Consider the following 21,128-nt stretch of genomic DNA (forward strand, 5'->3'; position numbering starts at 1 on the left):
AATTTCCAATTTTCATAGCTGCATGGCTTGATTCGGATCCTGTTTTAATAATTACATGTTTTTCACTGACTAATGTTCCTCTCCCACTTTGAATAAACTGCAGGTAGTCGGGAACCTGCATTGCTGGTCCACAGAAAGGTTTTCATTTCACCTAGGTGTGACATTCCCATAGTTTCAGCAAGCTTAGCGTGACATTTAGAGAGGCGCAATGTTGCTAGCTCTGCAAAGCACGTCTAATTATTAATTATACCTGAACTGATCCAATTTCTATTAAGCCCTGCATAAAACACAGCAACGTTGCACCGCCATCAGCTGTAGGAGCGCTGTGCAGGACCCTCCAGATAAACGTACAATTAAACACAACTACACGCAAGAAACCTGCAGTGACGTGACTATTCGCCCCTTGTCCATGGAGGTGCCGCAGCCTGGGGGTTCATTTCAATTTAGCAAACCTTGCCTACCCTTCTGCCAAAGTCCCGTCCTTTCGTCAGCATGCCCACTCTTTTTTTTTTAGCGCGCATTACTTGCTTTCCAGAGTGTCAACGTCACCCTGTCACTTGTGTCAGTTTCAAAGATCTGATGCTCTGAGCGTGATCTGAATACACAAGATTTGCTCAAGTGACACGCACGGGGGCCACTTAGTGATTATTTTTATTTTACAGAACTCCCTCAACTGCTGATGAGCTGCTTCCGACATCCATCATTTAGCATCCACCCGGCCCAATCATGCATCTATTCGCCCACGCCCAAGCATTCATCCACCCATTCACTCTTGCATCCATCCACGTGTGCTGCCACCCCTGCCCAGTGCCCACCTATCCACCGCTGCATGCAGGTGCACCCATCCAACTATATATTCATCAAAGTATGCACCCATTCAACTATAAACGTATCCATGCATCCCTAACTTATCCATTAATCCACCACATACCTACTACGTGCACGTCCTGACATGTCTGCCGATTATCACCATAAGTATGATTGTGTGTGACAGCTGCGCCCGTCCTGGGGTCCTGTAATCACCCCGTGTTAATGTTATTCAGTGCAGCTGCATAGATAGTTCTGATGATGTAGAGAAGCAACCTTTCGCTCACATTGAGTAAACAAGCATTTGCAATGCAATAGGTCTCGCATTACCGAAAGTCTGAGCTATTGGGGATGCTAATAATAATGCAACACCAATACCTCAAACTTTCAGCAATGCGAGAGCTATTGCATTGCAAATGTTGTTTTTCTATTTATTTACTTTTTAAGCAATTGCGGCACCTGCGCTTATTGCTTAAAAAAGTAAATAAATATTTTTTTAGTTTTTAAGCTATCACAGCACCCAACTTATTACTTAAAAAATTAATACATAGAAAAAAAACATTTGCAATGCAATCGCATTTCTGAAAGTGGATCGTGAATTGACTACCTTATGCTGATTTTATCGCCTCACAATCCCACACTTTGCTGACGGGGTCTTTTCACAAATCTACTTGAATAACGCACAGGAAAGTCTGCATCACCGACAGAAAGTAGTTTTGTTTTTGTTTTTTTTTCGCGGATCTACCCGTCTAGCCCTCAGTCGACCGGTCGAGCCAGTCTGCCATACCGGCCAGCCTAGCCTCCCGTCCCGGCCAACTCGCTCAGCGTACTAGCCCAGGGGGTACTAGGCATGGCTTATCTTTTCAGCCTCCCCGCTCTGTCCAGCTCTGCCCTCCCTCCAGCAGCCAACCAGCCCAGCCGAACTGCGGGGAATCAATCCGCAGTCAGCCATTAGCCGGTCAGCCTTGCGCTGGTCGGACCTAGGAGGGGTTTGCCAGACAGGGGGTCGACTTAGCCTTCCAGCCATGACGTTCGGGCCCGCCATTCCACCGAGGTCGTCAGCCTGGCCGTGAGTCCTGGCTGACCTGCACAGCAGTCCAGCCAAACCCACCGACCTACGTAAAAAATCATCTTCCAGCCAGTCTGACAGTCAGCCCACTTCACAGTGAGCCGCCCAGCAGTCCAACAACTAAAAAACGTTGACGTTACCGTCAGCTTTCCTTCATCGTGCTCGGGAGTTTCATTGCCACACAAGGTGCAATGATTACATCCCAGCTGACCGATCTCCCTCTAGGGACCACCAGGTGAACTACACTTGATCGGAGCCAAAAGGACGACCAACGGAAAGTAGTGCGTCAGATAAGCTAACTGACTTCATCTCAGGCGTACCGGGCTCCACGAGGGCCCATCCTCTCTAGTGACTTTGTTTGGGGCACTGCTTACCTAGAGCAGACACTAAATAAACCTTTTGATTGCTGCTTTTAGACAATTTTGTATTGCCTCTTCAAGGCCTGAAAACAAGAACTTCACAGCTGTGAGACTACTTTCAAGAGCTGCAGTGGTGGAGCCAGGGCTTTAAGTGGGATGAATAAACTGGGGGGTCTCTCCAAGGAGCGTGGCCGATGTAATTAAGGGTGTGGCTTAAAACGCATAGGCAAAAAATCTGTGCTTAGCATAGTGTGCCACAGACTTGTATTTTGCTGTTCCTGTCATTGCATCCAGACATATGATACACGTAACATCACACCTACAAGAAGTCAGGACTATTGGCTTTGTCAATGGTTGTTAGCTGCATAAGGTAAAAAAGCAGCAACTATGGCTTGTACATATTATTGAAAAAGCTTCCACTTAAAACCCTGGTGACACCACAACAATGTTACCGCTCCTGAGTTTCAAAAAGAGAAGTGGCAATTTGCAGTGTGCGCTATTCAATAGGGCCTCCTCACTCGCAACAGCGCTCGGAGTCTTATGTTTTAAAAAACAGGCACATGGGGTATGTAAGAAGCAAAGATTTCCCTTCCCCTACAACGCTCACTTCGCATGACGTCATGCCGTAACTTCTCCACTAGCAGAGGTGAGCAGTGTGAGCACGCACACATGGATGTGCCTGCTGTCACTGCAGTCCAGGGAAAAAACGGACGGTCTGTGCCAGGGCACAAAACAGAGCCCGTTTCGAGGCCATCTTTAAACAAGCATTGGCATAGCCAATAGGTCTCGCCTTTGGGATCTTATAAGTGTTTAGCCATGCAACAGTTGTTGTTGCACCAAGGATAATGTGCTGCATAACTAAATACTTATAAGGTCCCAAAAGCGAGACCTATTGGCTATGCCAATGCTTGTTAAAACTTGTTAAGAGATCAGGAGCTATTTTAAGATTATGAATGATATCTAGTTAATTCACTGTGACATACTTCACAATGTCTTTAGGGGTCCTTGGAAGCCTGTTAACTGCATTGCCAGAGGGGTGAATGGAACTTCTAAAACTGTTTTTCCACTCTACTTTCCTTCAACCTCCATCCTTGTAGAATACTGAGCCTAGAGCTATTAGGAAAGATGAATATCCCCTATGTTGGTGTTAAACAGCATTCACAATGCGAGTTAATGGCGGACTGGAAGACAGATATGGACTGGTGTATGATGCGAGAAAAGCCAATCTATATTGCGAGAGGCTGCCCCAAAAAATGGATGCAAGTGTGGAGCAATTGGAACGAATATCGGGGTAATATCTGTATCCCACCCAGTGTCCCTTCTCCGTCAGAACCATGTACACCATAAGAAATGTAATGTAAATGTTGTCTGGAATGATGCACTGACCTCTGAGAAACGGTACTTGTCACTTCGACAATGTTTGTACTTAATGTCAACAATAAATGTCGCATTTAAGTTGCTATTTAAAAAAAACCACTGCGAGTTAAACCACGCGTGCTGTTACAACGCAAGCGGAACAACGCTTGCCTTAACCAAGCATATGCCTTTACCACGCCTATGCGTGGTAAAGATAGTTAGCAGTCTAGCATTGCAGCAAGTGGCCTGGGTGTTGGATGACATTCGAAGGAACGGCGGCTTGTTGAGTAGTTTTTTAGTTTTATTTACGTTTCAGGGTGGGGAAAAGGGCTGTTTTTAGGGTTGCGGGTCGGTTTTAGGGCTCAGGGCTGGGGGACTGGGGTCGGGTTAGTTATTAGAGCAGGTCCAGGTTTTAGGGCTCAGAGGGGGGAGAATCGGGAGGTTTTTGCGGGGTGTTTTGCAGGACTGGGGGCCGGGTTTTAGGGCTCAGGGCGAGGGTACTGCGGTCTGATCTTTACCACGCATATGCCTTTTACCAATCATGCCTTTACATTGGAATTCATTGTAAAGGCATGTGTGGTAAAGACGCGGTTGTGGTTGAGACAGCGTTGTTTAGGCATGCATTGTCAACGCATGCGTTGTCATACAACTGCTAAAATGTTCCATTTTTGAAAGCTATACTTTATGTACATGTATCAGGTGTTAACTATTTCCAATGAAAATATGTATAAAAATATGTATATTAGACATTTTGCCCAAAAGGAACATGTGACCACATTTAATCAATGCATGAAATAAATGAACCATATAGTGGTTTTGTTCTCTGGGTCATCGTGAAAGAGGGGGATTCGTACACACGTCATACAAGATGAAAAACAACAGTAACTGTCACTATGCTTTTAGGAGAGAACAGAAATTTTCGTTGCTTCTGCTTATTTATTTTATTTTATTTATTTATAGCATGTACAGAGCGCTGCCGTCACCTTAAAGGTATCCTGGCGTTAAGAGCTTTGATCTGAACATAACTGCTGTCAAAGTGAGCACACGGAGACCACAGGCTTACTTGGTGAAGACTAGATCTTCAGGACCTTCCTAAAGTGCAGTAGGCCAGTTGAGGATCTAAGAGTGACTGGTAACTTGTTCCAGAGTTGGGCTGCTTGAACCGTAAAGGTTTGTCCGCCTAGTCTAGTCTTACGGAATCTGGTTACACAGAGGAGATTCACTGATGCTGAATAGAGGCATCTCCCAGGGGTACATTTCTTTAAACTGCGTTGTAAGGGCACAAGGTCCATGCCCTGAAGGGCCTTGAAGACAATACATAACATATATGACATACTTCCCCCACATGGCTCACCTGGGGGCAGATACATTTTGGACTGCCACTTCTGCGCCGTAACAACTTCCTCAGCTTCTCACATTCCCGCCTGTAGTGATCTTTTTCCTCCTCTAGGGACTTGACAAAACAATCCAGCTTTGAAGGACTCATCGCCCTTGGTTTTTCAGTTGCTAGTACACTGTTTTTATCTGGAAGTTATTATAAAAAAGAAATCACTTTCTAAAACATGGTACAATGCCACTAAATAGACAACTGCACAGACATTAGCAAGAGTTCAATGATGACAGAAAAGAAGCATCACATATTTTACACCCAAAATAAATTTGTAAAAAACAGTGGTCGAAAAGGTAGCCCAATGCCAATGTTAATATGCCTGTGCACCCCTGTGTTGCCCTTCAGACTGCATATATCCATGAATGTCACCTAAGCATTGCTATTTGCCATCCCGTGGCACAGTGCTTGGCACCCCATAGATCAAAGCTAGTATGTCAGATGAAAATGTGACAGTCCAGTAATGTGACTAACTTTAAGAGTATTTCTTTCACTCTAACAGATGGAACAAATAGATTTTATTTAAGAGGTCATAAACAAACTAGTTAGTGAAATCACGGAAAAGGATTTGTTTGTATCTGCCCCTGGTGACATATCTAATGCTATTCCGGGTGGTAGATTCAATGTAAAGCTAATATAAGTGTTGATGGCAGACCCCATTGTCATGATATATTGTACTTAGGATTTTAGTTCCACTAGAAGAAGCAGCAAGCTATGTAGTACAGAGAATTCACACTGAGCAATGCAAATAGCTTTGGAACAAACATAGTAGTGCTTTGGTCTGTTGTTGCTTCATATAGCTATAAAGCTGGGCACTTTGCTTGCACTATAAATATAATCTTATTGATGCCCGCTCATACCTGGTGAGGGCCCGATTACGATCTTAGCGGATGGGCTACTCCGTCACAAAACTGACGGATATCCCCTCCGTCGTATTGCAAGTTCGATAGGTTATAATGGACTTTGGCGGACGGGCTATCCGTCACGTTTGTGACAAAGCAACCCTGTCCGCCAAGATCGTAATCAGGCCCTTAGTGTCTTGTCTGTATTCTTGCAAATGGTTCATCGCTTTAAATCTTTAAATCTGTTGTATTTAAATATATGTTCATTTATTAATGATTTTCGTTTTTAAAAATATTCTCAGGTGCCACACTGCTTTACACTCTAGCTCCTACCTTCTTTTTTGTGCCTGCCAAAAAATACCCAATTTTCACATCACTCCTGCTACACTCATTTGTGTGTGCTCTTTGAAGCCGGATTAAGGTGTTACATTACTGTATTGCTTTGTGTAGATTTGTCTGCAGGAAGCAGCGTGGATGTTACATAGCGACTCCAGATGCACCTTTCACACTGGGTTTCTCTGCATACACTTCAATTTGCAGGGATCATTGAATATGTCCCTAGAAGCTGCCTGCATTCTGCCAGCTGTCTTACAATTTAAGGTTTGTAATGCACGCCTGACTGTTTTAATAGTCGTGAGCGGAGTCCGCGGAACTCCACAGCGGTCATATCACTGCACCTTTTTTATTTTTATTTTTTACTGGCAGGAAGGCGAATTCCCAGAGGAAGATCTGCAGGCCGCAGGGGAAGGTTTACCTGGCCCCCAGCGGCCGCACTTTGAGAACCACTGCTATAGATGATCTCTCAATGCCTCCCTCGCTGAAGGCACCTTCCCATAAGCTCTCAATACAAACCAGATCCTCCCACTTCTGAAGAAAACTACTCTAGACCCGGATGACCTTGCCACTACCAGCCCATCACTCACCTTCCATTCATTGGCAAGATAATTGAAAAAGCAGTCTATGTTCAACTCCAAAACCATACCAATGTTAACTATTTCCTGCACGGCTACCAGTCTGGCTACAGATCATGCTGCAGCATGGAAACCGCTATGTTACAATCGTAGCCAATGCCCTCTTGACCACAGATAAAGATGATTCCTGCCTTTTTGCTATTGCTGGACTTCTCAGCTGTCTTCATCACAGTCGACCATTACCCTCTTATGCACCCAGGAGCCTCGAATGAGATTCACCTGCAATATCCGTCACTGGTTTTCTTCTACCTTTCCAACTGACACCAATTTGTTCACATGTGCAAGTGCAGGTCACAACAGATCCTTATCACCCATGGGGTCCCCCAGGGCTCCATACTGTCTCCTTTCATCTTCAACCTATTCATGAAGCTGCTTAGTGCTCTACTCACAGATGACAGCATCAAGATTCACTAATATGCAGATGATACACAACTTTACTTAAAAGTCTCCTCTGCTTCAGACATTCAATGCCTCAAACACTGCTTGCACATCATCCATACCTGATTGTCCAGTGACTAACTTAAGCTCAAACCAACCAAGACAGAATTCATGTTATTTGCCAAGAACCGTAAACAAGATACTGTAGAAACCTGGTGCAAGGACATGAACCTTGATGTCTTCAATGTCTTCAAACTCAAGGTTTCACCAAATGCCGGGTCAATTGAATTTACCCTGGACACCAATGTTACCCTCAAGGAACACATTAACAGAAAACAAAAAGAAAGCATTCTACCAGCTATGTCTTCTAAAGAACGTCAACCCATCTTTTTTCAGAAACCGACTCCAGAAGTGCTGTTCAAGTCCTCATACTCTTGCATCTGGATAGAGGTAATGCCCTACTCTGTGGTCTCCCAGACTACACACTGGCACCTCTTAGGGGCATCCTCCTTTTTTTCACGGTTTCACGAGCCGTGCTTTTTCACTTTGTCTTTAACATCTGTTTATTGTTTCCATGCCGATCAATACAACCTCTTGGGGGCATTCTACATGCAGCAGCACCTCTCATACAGGGTCAAAGGAAATAAGATCACATCACCCCATCCTAATGGAACTCCACTGCCTTCCCCTGTCGACCCATCATCCTCAAAACCAGCTACACCATTAGCAAAGCCGTCACTAGCAGCAACTTCTGGTTATATTGCACACAAGCTTACAATCTCTGGTCGATCTCAGCACACTGGCAGGGAGGATCCCATCAGACTGCAGACTAAGAAGTGTAAAAAGCAGAAAGAACAAGACAGAAGGCTTGCTCCAATTTAGGCAAGACACACCTCTTTTAAGAACACTACATCCCAATGCATTAACCATCCACAACCCAGCTTCCTCTCCTCTCACTTGTTGACCTTAATGCTTTTCTTTGACCAGATACAGCACTCTACTGCCCTTTGGTTAGGTTCATCCAATTGAAATACCATATACATACGCTCTAGAAATAGTCCAACCAAGGAATGCAACTTTTGTTAAATTCTTCAGGGGAGACTGGCCTTCGGTAAACTCTTTTCCTCCAAACAATACCAAAGAGATGGATGGAATGTTACCTTGAAGAAGGACCAACTCTAATTCTTTTGAAAGGTGCGCTGGGAGCAAACGATGGCAATGCGTAATAAGGTGCCAGATCACTCACTGCAGAACCCTACCTCCAAAAGACAATCCTCTACCACCCTTCCTACCCTTACTCCTTCAAATTTCTTCTCTTATCTATCCTTGACCCCTGCTGTGGTACTGTAAATTTGGGAACCACATTGGAGGCATGGCCCCACCATGCCGATTTTGGTGTCAACGAACCGCAAATGACAAATGCGGTATGTACGAGTGTTTTCGTCATGTTTCACCGATGAATTCACCGTGTATACGATACTACATATTGTATCCTCGGGTTCCATTTTATAACGGTAGCCATTTTGTGGTTGCCCTCACATAGGCTGCGCACTAAGGCCATGCCCAGGCCTAAAGGACACGTACACCTTCTGTGACTTCTTTGTGACCTGTGCAAACTGACTCCACTGCCCGAGATCAGTCCCGTCCGGCCGGTTTCTCTTACAGTGGCCAAATGGGATTAGCATTAGGGTTTGACACACCATAAAGTCGTTCTTCCCACACGAACTCTGACTAATCTCTTTCACACCTGACTCTGTTTCCTACTTTATGGCTTTCTTTACGAGGAGGAGGTGCCCGTTTATTGGGGTCCGCTGAAATCTGATGAAGGTTCTGAGCCTCGCTGGGTAAATAATTGTGGGCTGACCGAGCTGAAATGTGGGATTATCATCATGACTTTGCTGTTCCTTTGAAGCGAAAATATGTGAACAACCACTTGTAAAATAGGGGCGGTGTTGCCCAGAGCGTAATATTTTGTATATAAGAAAAGACTGGTTTTTGGTTTGGGGCATTCTCCTGAGAACATACATCGTGTTGTACTTCTCGGATACCTGTGATTGGTCTGCAGCCAATAAATACGATCTTTGACTTCACCTAGAAGACTCTGTGTTTCTGTGGTCTGAAACAGGAAGAACTCGAAGTCTTTGGGTGTGTCCCCTGGCACCGCTGGGTTGGTTCTGAAAAACCCAGTACTTCACTGCCAAACCTAAAACCACCCCTCCCAAGAAAGAGCCTTGAAGTTCCTGCTCTGTGCCCAATAGATGCCCCTTCCTGAGGAGGTTACCCTTTGGACTATGTTTAGGAAATAAGTTATGGGCAACAAAGCCACAAGGTATTTTTGTTAAAACCCCCTTTTCTTATATTTTTTTTTCTTTAAAAAAAGTTAATGAAAGAATTATCTCAATTATCAATAATTATAAATAATCAATTGTAAAAACAAGCGGAGACAGCCTAAAAACTTATTTTTTAAAACCCTGCTCTTTTGGATCCACTTTGGTTCCAACTCAGTTCTTAATTTTATATGTTTTTTGGCTGACTCTGCTTTGGGCACCCACACAAGTGAGGTATCATTTTTCTCAGGAGACTGAGGGGAACACTGCGTGGTGGGAAATTTGTGCCGACGCGTTGATCCCACAACTTTTCCATACAGAAATGTGAGGAAAGTGTTACTTTTTTGCTAAATTTTAGGTTTGCAGGGGATTCTGGGTGATAAGACGCTGGAGGATCCATGCACCCCACACGACAAGCCAAGCGCCATCCAAGCACACCGCCAGTCGAGCGCCATCCATGCATGCAACCAGCCAAGCACCATCCATGCACACTCCTAGGCAAGCACCATCCATGTACATCGCCAGCCAAGCAACAGTTCACGACACACTGCCAGCATAGGGCCATCCACGCAGACCGCTAGCCAAGTGACAGTCCATGCACACTGCCAGCCTAGTGTTAGTCCACACACACTGCCAGCTAAGCGCAAGTCCACACACACCACCGGCAAAATGCAGGTACACACACAGCTAGCCAAACGCCAGTACCCGCAGACTGTCAGCTGAACTCCAGTTCACTCACTCACTCACTCACTCACTCACTCACTCACTCACTCACTCACTCACTCACTCACTCACTCACTCACTCACTCACTCATACACACACACACACAAACTTTCCGTAGGTTCTATTAGTGTTCTGCCCCTCTTGGGGGCAGATGAGCCTAAATATATTGTTGATCTGCCCCAAAGGGGGTCAGAAACAGCCAAAATGTGTGCCCTAAAAAAATGGGGAGTGACCCTTGCCTGAGGGGCCGCTCCCTGACATGCTCATAAACATATCCTTGGTGCCTTGTGGCCCCCCCAAGGTGGGGCAGATTGGGGTCTTTTGCCCCTTACTGCACCAGGGGGAAGAAAGACTGCCGATTGTTTTTTGAGTGGGGTAGGGGTATTCCCATGCACATTCTGGGCAGCCCCCACCTCTACTCTGGATAAAAGAAATACTCCCTGCTTAGTGGGCTATTGCCTCATCTGGCCCCAGGGGGGGGCAGAAAGGTTGGCTATTTAGTTGGGGGAGTGGGGGCGCTGGCATGCCCATTCTAAGCAGTCCCACCCCTGCACTACTAGAAAAAGAAGTCCTTGGCTTCTTAGTGTGCTTTCTGACCCCCAGGTGGCAGCAGAAAACCAGAATGTTCCCAAAAATGTTGGAGGGGGAGCAAAAGACTGTGCCCAAGGGCCCACTCCCCCCTCCCTAGTGTCTAGTGCTGGATTCTTGCTTGGGATCGGCTTCCTGCAGCGATCCCCAAGCAGGGATCCACTAGGGAAGAGTACCATTGGAAAGGGGAGATTTTACCCTTTCCAATGATACCTCTCCCGTGTGTTTCGGTGCTCGGGGCTGAGATAGACCCACAAGCACTGAAGCAGGGAAACCGAAATGAGCCGATCGGCTCATTTACTTTTCACTTTCTATGTAATGACGTCAACGCACCATGAAAAAAAAGAGATGCATCGGAAGGCTGGGGAATCTGTTCCCCAGCTCCAGAGGCTGAAAAATAAAAAAGGAACTGCAGAGGGATTTCTGGGTGATGTACTGCGGACGTAACCGTTCATGAAAAATGTATGGATAAGTCAGTGATGCCATCAATAAAGTCATGGTAATTATTCATTTGATAAATCTTCTCAGTACCTGCTCTTTCAAGCTTTTCAATTTTCTTGCTAAGTCGGCTCTTCTCTTCCTGGAGTTGATCCAATAGGATACTGAGTGTTCGATTTTCTTCTTTCTTTTCTTCTATTTCAGCTTCAGATTTCTGTAGCTGTTGACTGATTGCTTCAGCATCCTGGGTACAGTAAGATAAAATCAGATATGCAAATAGAACATGTTATAGTGAGGGAAACTTATTTTCTTAATAAGCCCAATGAGGAATCTAAGTCACTCAAACTGTCCAACTACTTAAAACATTTTAACATATTTGTGTTCATGTTTGTTAATATCATCCTTTGGGAAGGGTCTGTTGTACAAACTAGTATCCTCTTTTTTAATATATAAGTTTATTTAGCTTTCAGAGGCACACATCAAAACTGTTAAAAATATACATAGACAGAACATGAAGATAATAGCGTTCATGTGAACATATAGGTCCAAAGACCCTCTATAGCAAGACACTCTCTGTCTAATACATCTAAAGTGCTGAAACACTATGAGAAAAACTGTCTATGACATAAACAATCTTATTCTAAAACAGGTCTTGGGTAAAACTACGCTAATAGACCTTACATTGCATAGAAACATCTGGATACATGCTATTCCATTATGCCTAAAGTGTGTTATTTAATGAAGTGCTGAAAAACACACAAAACTGCTTGCCTCTATAAACTGCAGCAATTCTAGTGATTCACTGGTAAATTAATGAAAGTCATTTTATGATAATAGACTATTCCACATTATTTCCAGCGAAAAAAATGTGCCCTACCAATTCACAAATTCAGAATTAGCACCTACATGCTTGGCACAGAGTTTTTCAGATTATCTAACACGGACATTTTAACATACCATTCCTTAAAAGAGGGGACACATGGACTTTTACACTTCTGTAATATCAATGAGTGGGCCACCAACATTTCTACATAGATTAACTTCAGGAATTGCTGCACCCTGATTAGGCAATACTCCAACAGGTGGAACATTTCATTACTAGGAATATCCATAAGAAATATTTCATAAAGATTCTTAAATATGGAGCAGCAGAAACCATTCAATCTGTGACACTGCCATATGGCAGGAGACCAATTGGCCATGTATAAAGAGTAACATTAGATCAGTTAACCTTATTGGACGGACAGATTTTACTTTCCAAGTTAGGAGTCTAATATATAAACCAATTTGAATAAAACTGAATTTTGAGGAAGTTGGTCCCCCTCAGAGTGGAAAAATTTAATTCATTAATCTTGTGCCAAGTTTTTTCTGGGGAAACAATATCTTATTGCTTACTCCATTTGGTATTTTATATTGGCGTAGCTGTTTTAGGTCTGCCAAATAGTGCTTGCAATTCCCAGCATTTGTTTTGGTGTTTTTTTGACCAGTCTCAAATTCAAGTCCTCCTTATTGTATGTAATTGAAGGTAACATTTCTCTGAAACAGAGTTGAAGTATATTGAAGGACCAGACGATAATGTTCTTATCAACTCTAATTAATCCTTCAATACCAGACCATGATTCCCATCTGTCTTCTACAAGAAAATCTGTTATTCTGGAAAACCCATTTTGCTTCCATTACAGAATCATCCTTGAGTTGATGACCTCTTGGTCTTTAAAATCCCAATCCTCAAGGCGAGTTGAAGTTTTAACATATAGGATATGAAAATGGTTAAAGAACTGAGTAGTCCTTGTAAGGAACAAGTGGAGCGTTTTACATCGTACTTTTTTGGGAGCTTTTACTAGGGTGTAGTATATCTCTAATATAGTCATCTTGCAGCATTATCTGTATCAGCTCATTATCTTGGCTAGGTTCAAACAGCTGCAACACTACAAACTTGAAAGAGTGCTGTGCAAAATAGGCAAAATAATAGCATTTTAAATTTGGAAGGGGTATTATTTAATAATATCTCCATCTTAGGTTTATTGATCTTATAACCCCAAGTGCCTGGTATACGGTAGAATTTTAAAACATTCTCTCTTGACATAATTTATCAGGTTTTAAGAACAACATGGTCCTGTCTGCGTACAATTTGATTCAAGCAATTTCCAATCACAATTGTGAGAGGCTCTTTAAATAGAGTGAATAGGATAGGGGACAAAGGGATCACTGACAGAATATTGGAGCCAAAAATATTTGGTGGACAGCACATGGTGTCAAAAATAACAAGGATCAAAATATCGAGAATATCGAGAAGGTAAGTGCAAGTAGGTAGTGCATAGATTTACTATTCTTAATTCCACATATACTTACTTTGAATATATATATATATATATATATATATATATATATATATATATATATATATATATATATATATATATATATTGGTTCTGATATGCTGTCTAAACACCACAAAAGGCAACCTTGCCTAGTCCCTCTCTTCACTTCAAAGCTGCCCGCTTCCTTCATATTGATGAACAGTCTTGGGCTGTTGCACCCCTTATATATTCTAGCGATGACTTGTATAATATGTGTGGGAAATCCAAATAACCCTCCAATATAAAGGAGTGTCCCAAGCCACCAAATCAAAAGCTTTTTCAGCATTGAAAAGAAAGTGATTGTGGGTACTTGTTTAACCAAAAAGATGTCCAAGGCCTCCATTAAATAATCTGTATAAGAATTAAGAAACCAACGAGGGATAAAACTGTTCTGGTCTCCATGAATTAGCTTACTGACTACAGCAGTAAAACATCTTGCAATTCATTTCATGTAAAATTTGTAGTCAGTATCTTTTTGCCTTTCTGTAGAAAATAGACTATTGCACCAGTATTAAAGCGCTGAAGGCATCCCAGGCCACTTGGAGCGGGGTGGTATCAATATTTCTGTCAAGATCATTGAGAATTTTAGCTTTTATTCCCTAACCCAGCTTTTATTTCCTACATAGTTTTTATTATACCCACCTTCTAGGAATCCTGACCCCATTAATACCTCCAATACGCAATTAGACTGCTAGTTGGCCCTAATCCCCATTTGGTAAAACTGTTGTAGCTACAAACTTAACAGAAGTGGTGGTCAGGAAACAATCTATGTCGGCTGCTGAGTGAACGCTGGCAAAAACACAGGTATATTCCTGCTCTTCAGGGAACCAAGTTCTCCATGGGTTGATAAGCTCCAATCCTGCCCTCAAGTGGTCACTGCTCTAGCAAACAATGAAAGGCAGTGGAGTTATCTTAGAACAGGTATTAAAAACTCACTACAGTAAGGCGGGTGGAAGCAATGGTACAGTTAACCAGACACCAGCTGCCCTCTTTAATGTGTTGCCATGAATGGATCTGTGAGGAAACCCCCCCTTAAAATAAAAAGTGCCAATACTCTATGAGCTGCAGCAACAGATGAAAAACCGTTAAAACCTGCACGTTTTAAACATTTTAAAGGTATTTCACTTTGTTGTCAAAATATGTATTTCCTAAAATAAACCTGAAGAAGGATGATGAGTTAAAATCCAGGATTCGATCGCCTGAGCTTTATGCTTATTATTTAAACCATTGACATTAAAAGAAACTATTTCAATTCATCCTACATAAGTGGACCTCTTGTTTTTCAAACATACCTTGACTGCATTGATTAAATTGCAACCAATGTTAAACCAAAACAGCACTTCTTTTCCCTTCTCCATGTTGAAAAAAGCTAAAACATTTAGTGTAAAGTGTTATTTTGCATATTCTCTCCTTTCCAAAGTGTCCAAAGTGCTTCTCTATTCCATAAAGTGCATATAGTACTAAAGTGACAAAGTGCCCAATATCTTTTTTTACTCACCGGCAAACCATAATGACTTCGGCTCCACTCTACCTCTCCCTGTGCTGACAGGTAACTTATCCCAGGTCCCGTTTTCTGCACCACCCCACAGACGCAAGGCTCCTGGAACCATTACAACATACCTAGGCTTTTCGGCTCCTGGTAATGATGAAAGGTCCCTCTGCCCTCCCAGCCCCGTCCCCGCCACCTCACACAGAAATAAAGAAAAAGATATGTGCTTTTACCATTGAGTGATCCTCTGGGATTACCCTTAAGTAGCTTTCTACTGAGGGACCCAGACCTATGGTCAACTCAACAGTTGAGCTGCTAGCCGACTCTGTACATGTCAGACCCCACGAGTTAGGCTTTTTTGTAATATCATTTAAACATTTAAAAGGCTTTACACATTCTTGGTCTTATCAAACTCAGGAAATTGGCCTCTTGAGATAACCTTCAGTTTAGACAGCTGGACTATGATGGCCTGTGCCCCTGCAGCATGAAAATCTAAGATCATATTTTTAAAGTCTTTACTCCTAAGTAAAGTCTCTACTGTCATGTCTGAAAAAACTTTAAATGTAAATTCCTTTAGCACTGAAAAACTTTTTCTTGGATAGCTTCAGATAAGACCAGCAAATTGACTCTGAAATACAAAAGACTGATCAGATTTGTATGCAGATAATTGGCATTCTGTGGAATCTGAGAAGGAACTCCTTGAGCATGTTTTATTGTCATATTTTGAGGGTAATAGGGCAGAATGTGGGTCAGAATGAGCGTTTCTAATAAGGAAATGGGTCCCACACTCTGCTCCGTTCCCTCAGGAACTCTTGTGAGTCTTATGTCAGAGCACTCAGAGTGATTTACCAACTACTCATTCTTATCACGTAGGACTGCAATTTCTCTCTCTATCTGTTGTGTTTGCAGAGTAAACAGATAGCTTATTATCGCAGAAGGATACCTATTGCTCCATTTCTTCCATCCTGTTTGCTAATTTTGTCATCTGGGACTCGATTTTAGCCATATAAATTTTGACAGAATTTACTCCAACAATGACATAGAGTTTTGACGCGGGAAAATGAGCATTCCAAGGAAGGTCGCCCCATGTTGTTAACATCATACGGATCCATATTCTGTGCTGATATTGACGAAATTTGACAAGGGATTAGAGATGCCTGTTCAGTGGAGCTTCTGGATCCACAACAGTCTCTACATTCACAGCGCTGGGATGCCTCCCGGTAGCCATGCGCTATACAAGTGCCAATACAATACAATACAATACATTCCCATCCATATCCACCCTTGCTATGGAGAGTCAGGTTAATGGGTCAGATTTGGATTCAATTTTGGCTTCTGCTGAAACAGCGGAAAGAGCTCAATGATTTTCTTTGTGCCTGAGGTGGCTTGGGGGCTCACTGCCTTCTCCATATGACACTGAATGCATATAGTGGTTGTAGTTTCCTCTCCCTTGCAATAAAGGATGTGCTTCACTCTTAGCAGCCTACATTGCCCTGTAGTCTTTCCCTTACTTAATATCATATCGCTCAGAATCACATCAGAGTCAGACACCATCTCTTCACTGACTCAGCCACGACAGGCAGTTTCCTGTAGGATGGTTTGAACAGGTGATGGGAACTCCTCTACCTCTGATGAAAGGGGCGAAGATTATGTTTGCACTACCATTATGGCAGATTTTATCTTTCCATGTAATTCTGGACAGTTGCCTTGGCCAAAGGACCGGTGGATCTGACTCCCTACAATGGTCTTGTGGCTTTAGAGGGAATAATGAGCAGCTAACCTGGGTTACAAGGATGTTGCAGAGATAACGGTTTCAGACGCCTGGGAAACTGCAGCTTAAGAAAACGGCTGGATAAAAAGTAAGAGAGCAGTATCCTTGAAGTCACTTCACTACGTACAGCCCCGTGGACACCAGTGCATTCACGACCCCACACCGAAGAGACCGTTTCTAAAACTTCACCAGCTGCAGGTGCCTTTGGACCAAGTTCCCCGCTGCCCCTCCTTGTGGGCCTTAGATGGCCACTTCTGGCCCAAATACAATACTGCAGCCTGGAAGCACCTCCAGCTCACATACTTGATTCCCTCACTGTCTAGGGTGGCCAAAATATGGCCAGACACCACAACTGCTAGTTCTCCAATGAAAAATGGAATGGGCACAGAAGTCTGAGCCTTAGTGGGTCTGGTGAAGATCCACTCTCCTCCCAGTCTCCGGGGCTAAAGCGGCATTGATCCACTTTGTGGTTCCGACCTGCTCCAGTGGTAGGTGAGAGCAGAGTCTGTGAAGAGGTGGGATCCCCTGCACCGGGCTGGGGGGGGGGGTCTCTTTGGTGTAAGAATATCACTAAGGGTGATGGAGCAAGGATTCGTTTTTGCGAGACTTGCTCGGATTCAATTCACTCGTTTAACTTATTAATTTACTAACATGAAATTATTAATTGTGTTTGTGATTAATCTTTGCACATTTCTGTTACATAAATAAGACAGTGAAGCTTGCCTATGTGTTTACTAACCATTGATACAGAGAGTGGACTAAAAGCGCGGCTCTAACAGGGAAAACTTTACTGCACATGCAACAATTGCATCTACGTAATGTGACGCGTAATAGCTTTGGAGGGAACTTCTCGCGCATGAGCAGTAAGCACTAACACGGCGTCTTCAAGACCCATGGCACCTGCTTTGCTATTTAGAAAACGCTTTATTACTAAAGAGCTAATGCAGGGAAAGTTTTAATGAATAAAGGGGAATAGAGTAGATGTAAGTGGTATACAGTGAAATCATTTATTTCTTGAATTAATATTTTTTTGTTTTGACCTTTTATTAGTTCATATTTTGGGCCTTCTTGCCACAACTCAAGTACTTGAGTGAACACCGTCTGCGCATGTGTGACCTCTACTTCCCCAGGAAGGATGATGATTGGACTGCATTCAAGGCCATCGACCCCTAAACCTTGGGAAATGAGAATAAAATAAAATGAATATTAATAAAGGGATGGGTTTGGGAACAAAGAAAGTGCTATGCCATCATGGTGTGATGACCAAAACGCACCTTGCCTGTCCAATCAGAAATCACATTTTTGCGATATTGCAACTTTAGGGGGGTGGTACATGATTCCCAAAAGGTATAACTAAGGTAGTTCAGTTAATTGGGTGTGTGTGATCCTGAGAGAATGCTGAGAGGGAAGATGCTGTTGGAATTATCGATGATGCTGAAATGCAGAAGAAGATTCAATAAAGACTTAAAGAAATGTATTAGAAAGAAGATCGCAGAAGAATCTCGAGGAGGGAGAGAGTGTCAGAGAGGGGTGTGACGAGTCATCGGTTCTAGTGAGGTCTACTGTCCTGTCCTAAATCCTGTCCTGAAGCCTTTGTTGCCTGATCTTTCCCAGGGGACCCTTACCAGCCCTTTGGCTAGGGGGTCGGTCTTCATACCATCTGTGGTAACTATAAATTCGTATATATCCTGATGTACTGCTGTCTCTATCCTCTCCTTTCAAAGCAACGTCAATCTATTTAAATTGCAAGAATACATGAATTGACTGATTCTTCCTTCCTAATGATTGATGGTGTCCGTGGTGTATTTGAATGGTTCACTCACAATTTAAACTTTAGATAAAGGTTTTGAGACTTTCCGAGTCTGTGATAATTATTATAGATGAATTGTTTGTGAAAAAGGTATGTGCATCATCACCATCAACTAGTTCCAACTGATTTGGTTCATCGACCAAATGGAAAGAACTTATTGAGTGATCAACAACAAACCCCAGCAGTTAACCAAGGAAATTGAGTGTAAGAGTCATTGATGGGCCCAGGTGAATATATGGTATTGGAGTATATGTTAATGGTGCGCCGCTGGATCAGTTTTCTGGTAGCAGAGTTATGTTTATTATTGATTAGTTTTGTGATGAGTATTGATTATTGATTTATATTTTAACAAATCCGTTCACGTCGCGTTTTATGTTGTCTGGAACACGGGTATAGTGATACCTGGAACTCCCGGGAAGGAATTGCGGGTGGTGGAAGTAGCCACACTGCTCTGAGGTTACTTGTCTGTTGGAATAGCACTGAGAAGCTATGCAGGGCTGCCAGTGTTAAATTAGGGACTATATCGTATAAAAGTGAGAGTGATTGACAGCAAAGAGTTCGCTGGTGAGTATGACTGACGTCACAGTGTGCCGCGCTGGGATTGGTGGAAACAGCGGGCGTGTGTGACAAACGCAATTTGTAAAGGAGGGGTCAGTAGTAAGGAGTGATACTGATGTCACAAAAGGCCACGCTGGGATTGGTCAAACCACAAGTGTGAGTCTGAGTCTGATTGGATTGGGTAATTAGAAGTTGCATTAAGATTGGATGAGAGATTGGGAAAAGGCTATTACAGGAAATCGCCCGGACAGGAGATTTTTAGGATTTGCAGAGTACAACTTTGTACATCGATATTTACCCAAAATGTATTGCGAAGAGAGAAAAATGTCATTGATGAAAAGAATTAAAAATGTCTTTAAGAAAGACAAGCCTGTATTGACTAGAGAGGGGATTCTTATCCCTCCACCAAAAACACCTGCTTCATTTATGATGATGGAGAGAGGTTACCATACCTGTGTATGGCTAGAAAGTTGGGTAAATTACACCAAAAGTGATGGAGTCTTAGCTTTTCCAGAATATGGTACATTTAATGGGAGAGTTCTTCAAAATTTGAGGATGAGAATTAATAGTTCAGAACCTCAACCTAGATTAACTCAGGACGAAGCTTTAGAGGAATGGGAGACTGAGTCATATGAGAGAGAGAAGAATGGAAGGGGGAAAATGAAGGGATTTTTTTCCCAGATATATGAATGAATCTCGAGAAGATCAAATGAAACAATGGAGAAGAGCAATGGTATCAGAAGGGTTATATCCAGTATTGACAGCTGAGGAGCATACAGGAAGTAAGTGTAGAGAGAAAACAAAGCACATGGTTGTGATAGGGTGTGGTGAGTCGGAAGATGAACTCTTAGAAGATATTTTTACTATTAATCCTCCGCCATATCAAGAAGGGCTAAATAGAGTAGTCACCCCGAGTGCCCCAGTATTAGGAACCCATTTGGTTCCACAAATTTTGCATGATAACTTGACAAATAGAATACTCCAAGAAAAGGAAATTGAGGCTCTGAACAAAAATAGAGAAGAATTGATACAGAAAATAAACCAATTGAATTTGCCCGCAGAAGCTTTGTCCGTACCGGTAACTATAGGTCCTGTTATACCTTTATTTGGGAATAAAGTGAACGTTCAATCTTCTCAAACTGTGCCTGCCTCAATGAGTAATTCCAGAAAAGAAATAATAATTGGAGATGATCAAGCTAGTGAGTGCAGTTCAGTCATTTAATTAATGGATCTTCCTATAGGGGAGCCAATAATAGGAACTCCAAAAAGAAGTTCACCTGATCATGGGAAAGAAAGGGGGACAAGTGGCACCTCTAATCACTAAAAGAACAACAGCAGTTACTCCAGAGGACTTGGAAAGGTGGTCACAGGGAATCGAAAGACGAAGTTCAGTTCCGAAGATTCTAGATATTTATAAATTGAAAGTGGAGTTAGAAGAAATGATTGCTGGAAATGTGGGATTAGGAAGATTGAATGATTACACTGAAGAAGAATTGTTGTTTGTATGTAGGAGTATTACGTGAAATGCAAAGGTGTATCATGAGAGATTGGTGGAATTGGCTGCGGAGATTGGAATAGACATAGGGAAATCTAAAGCGTTTCAGAAACCTTATCGAGTTGAATTCACAGACAAGGACTTAGAAAACATGAATGTGTCTGGTAGAAAACTGAAAGTAAAGGAACTAATGAATATTTTGCAGAAATGGGGAGACATAGATAAATGGAAAACTAGGTGGACAAAGAAGAAAGAGGAAGCAAGGGCTAGGGAAGCGTCGACATCTTTTTCATATTGAAAGACACAGAAAAGGTAGAAAGATTGTGTCCTATTTGTGGTGGATATGTTCATGTCCCATGGAGTAGACAGGATATTTTATCATTTACAAATGATTTTCCA

General features: G+C 42.7%; 1 protein-coding gene across 5 annotated transcripts in view; it reads right to left on the reverse strand.

Moving 5' to 3' along the window:
* The window catches only part of TSGA10 (testis specific 10), a 505,694-nt gene that overhangs the window by 389,131 nt on the left and 95,435 nt on the right, over positions 1-21,128 (reverse strand). For all 5 annotated transcript variants that reach the window (XM_085622835.1, XM_085622834.1, XM_085622832.1 and 2 more), the window contains 2 exons: positions 11,340-11,490; positions 4,946-5,115 (listed from right to left, as the gene is read on the reverse strand). In XM_085622835.1, coding sequence (XP_085478961.1) covers positions 4,946-5,115; positions 11,340-11,490 — 321 coding nt within the window. The remainder of the gene's footprint in view (positions 1-4,945; positions 5,116-11,339; positions 11,491-21,128) is intronic.

This window comes from Triturus cristatus, chromosome 8, assembly GCF_964204655.1.
Source record: "Triturus cristatus chromosome 8, aTriCri1.1, whole genome shotgun sequence".
Lineage (NCBI taxonomy): Eukaryota > Metazoa > Chordata > Amphibia > Caudata > Salamandridae > Triturus > Triturus cristatus.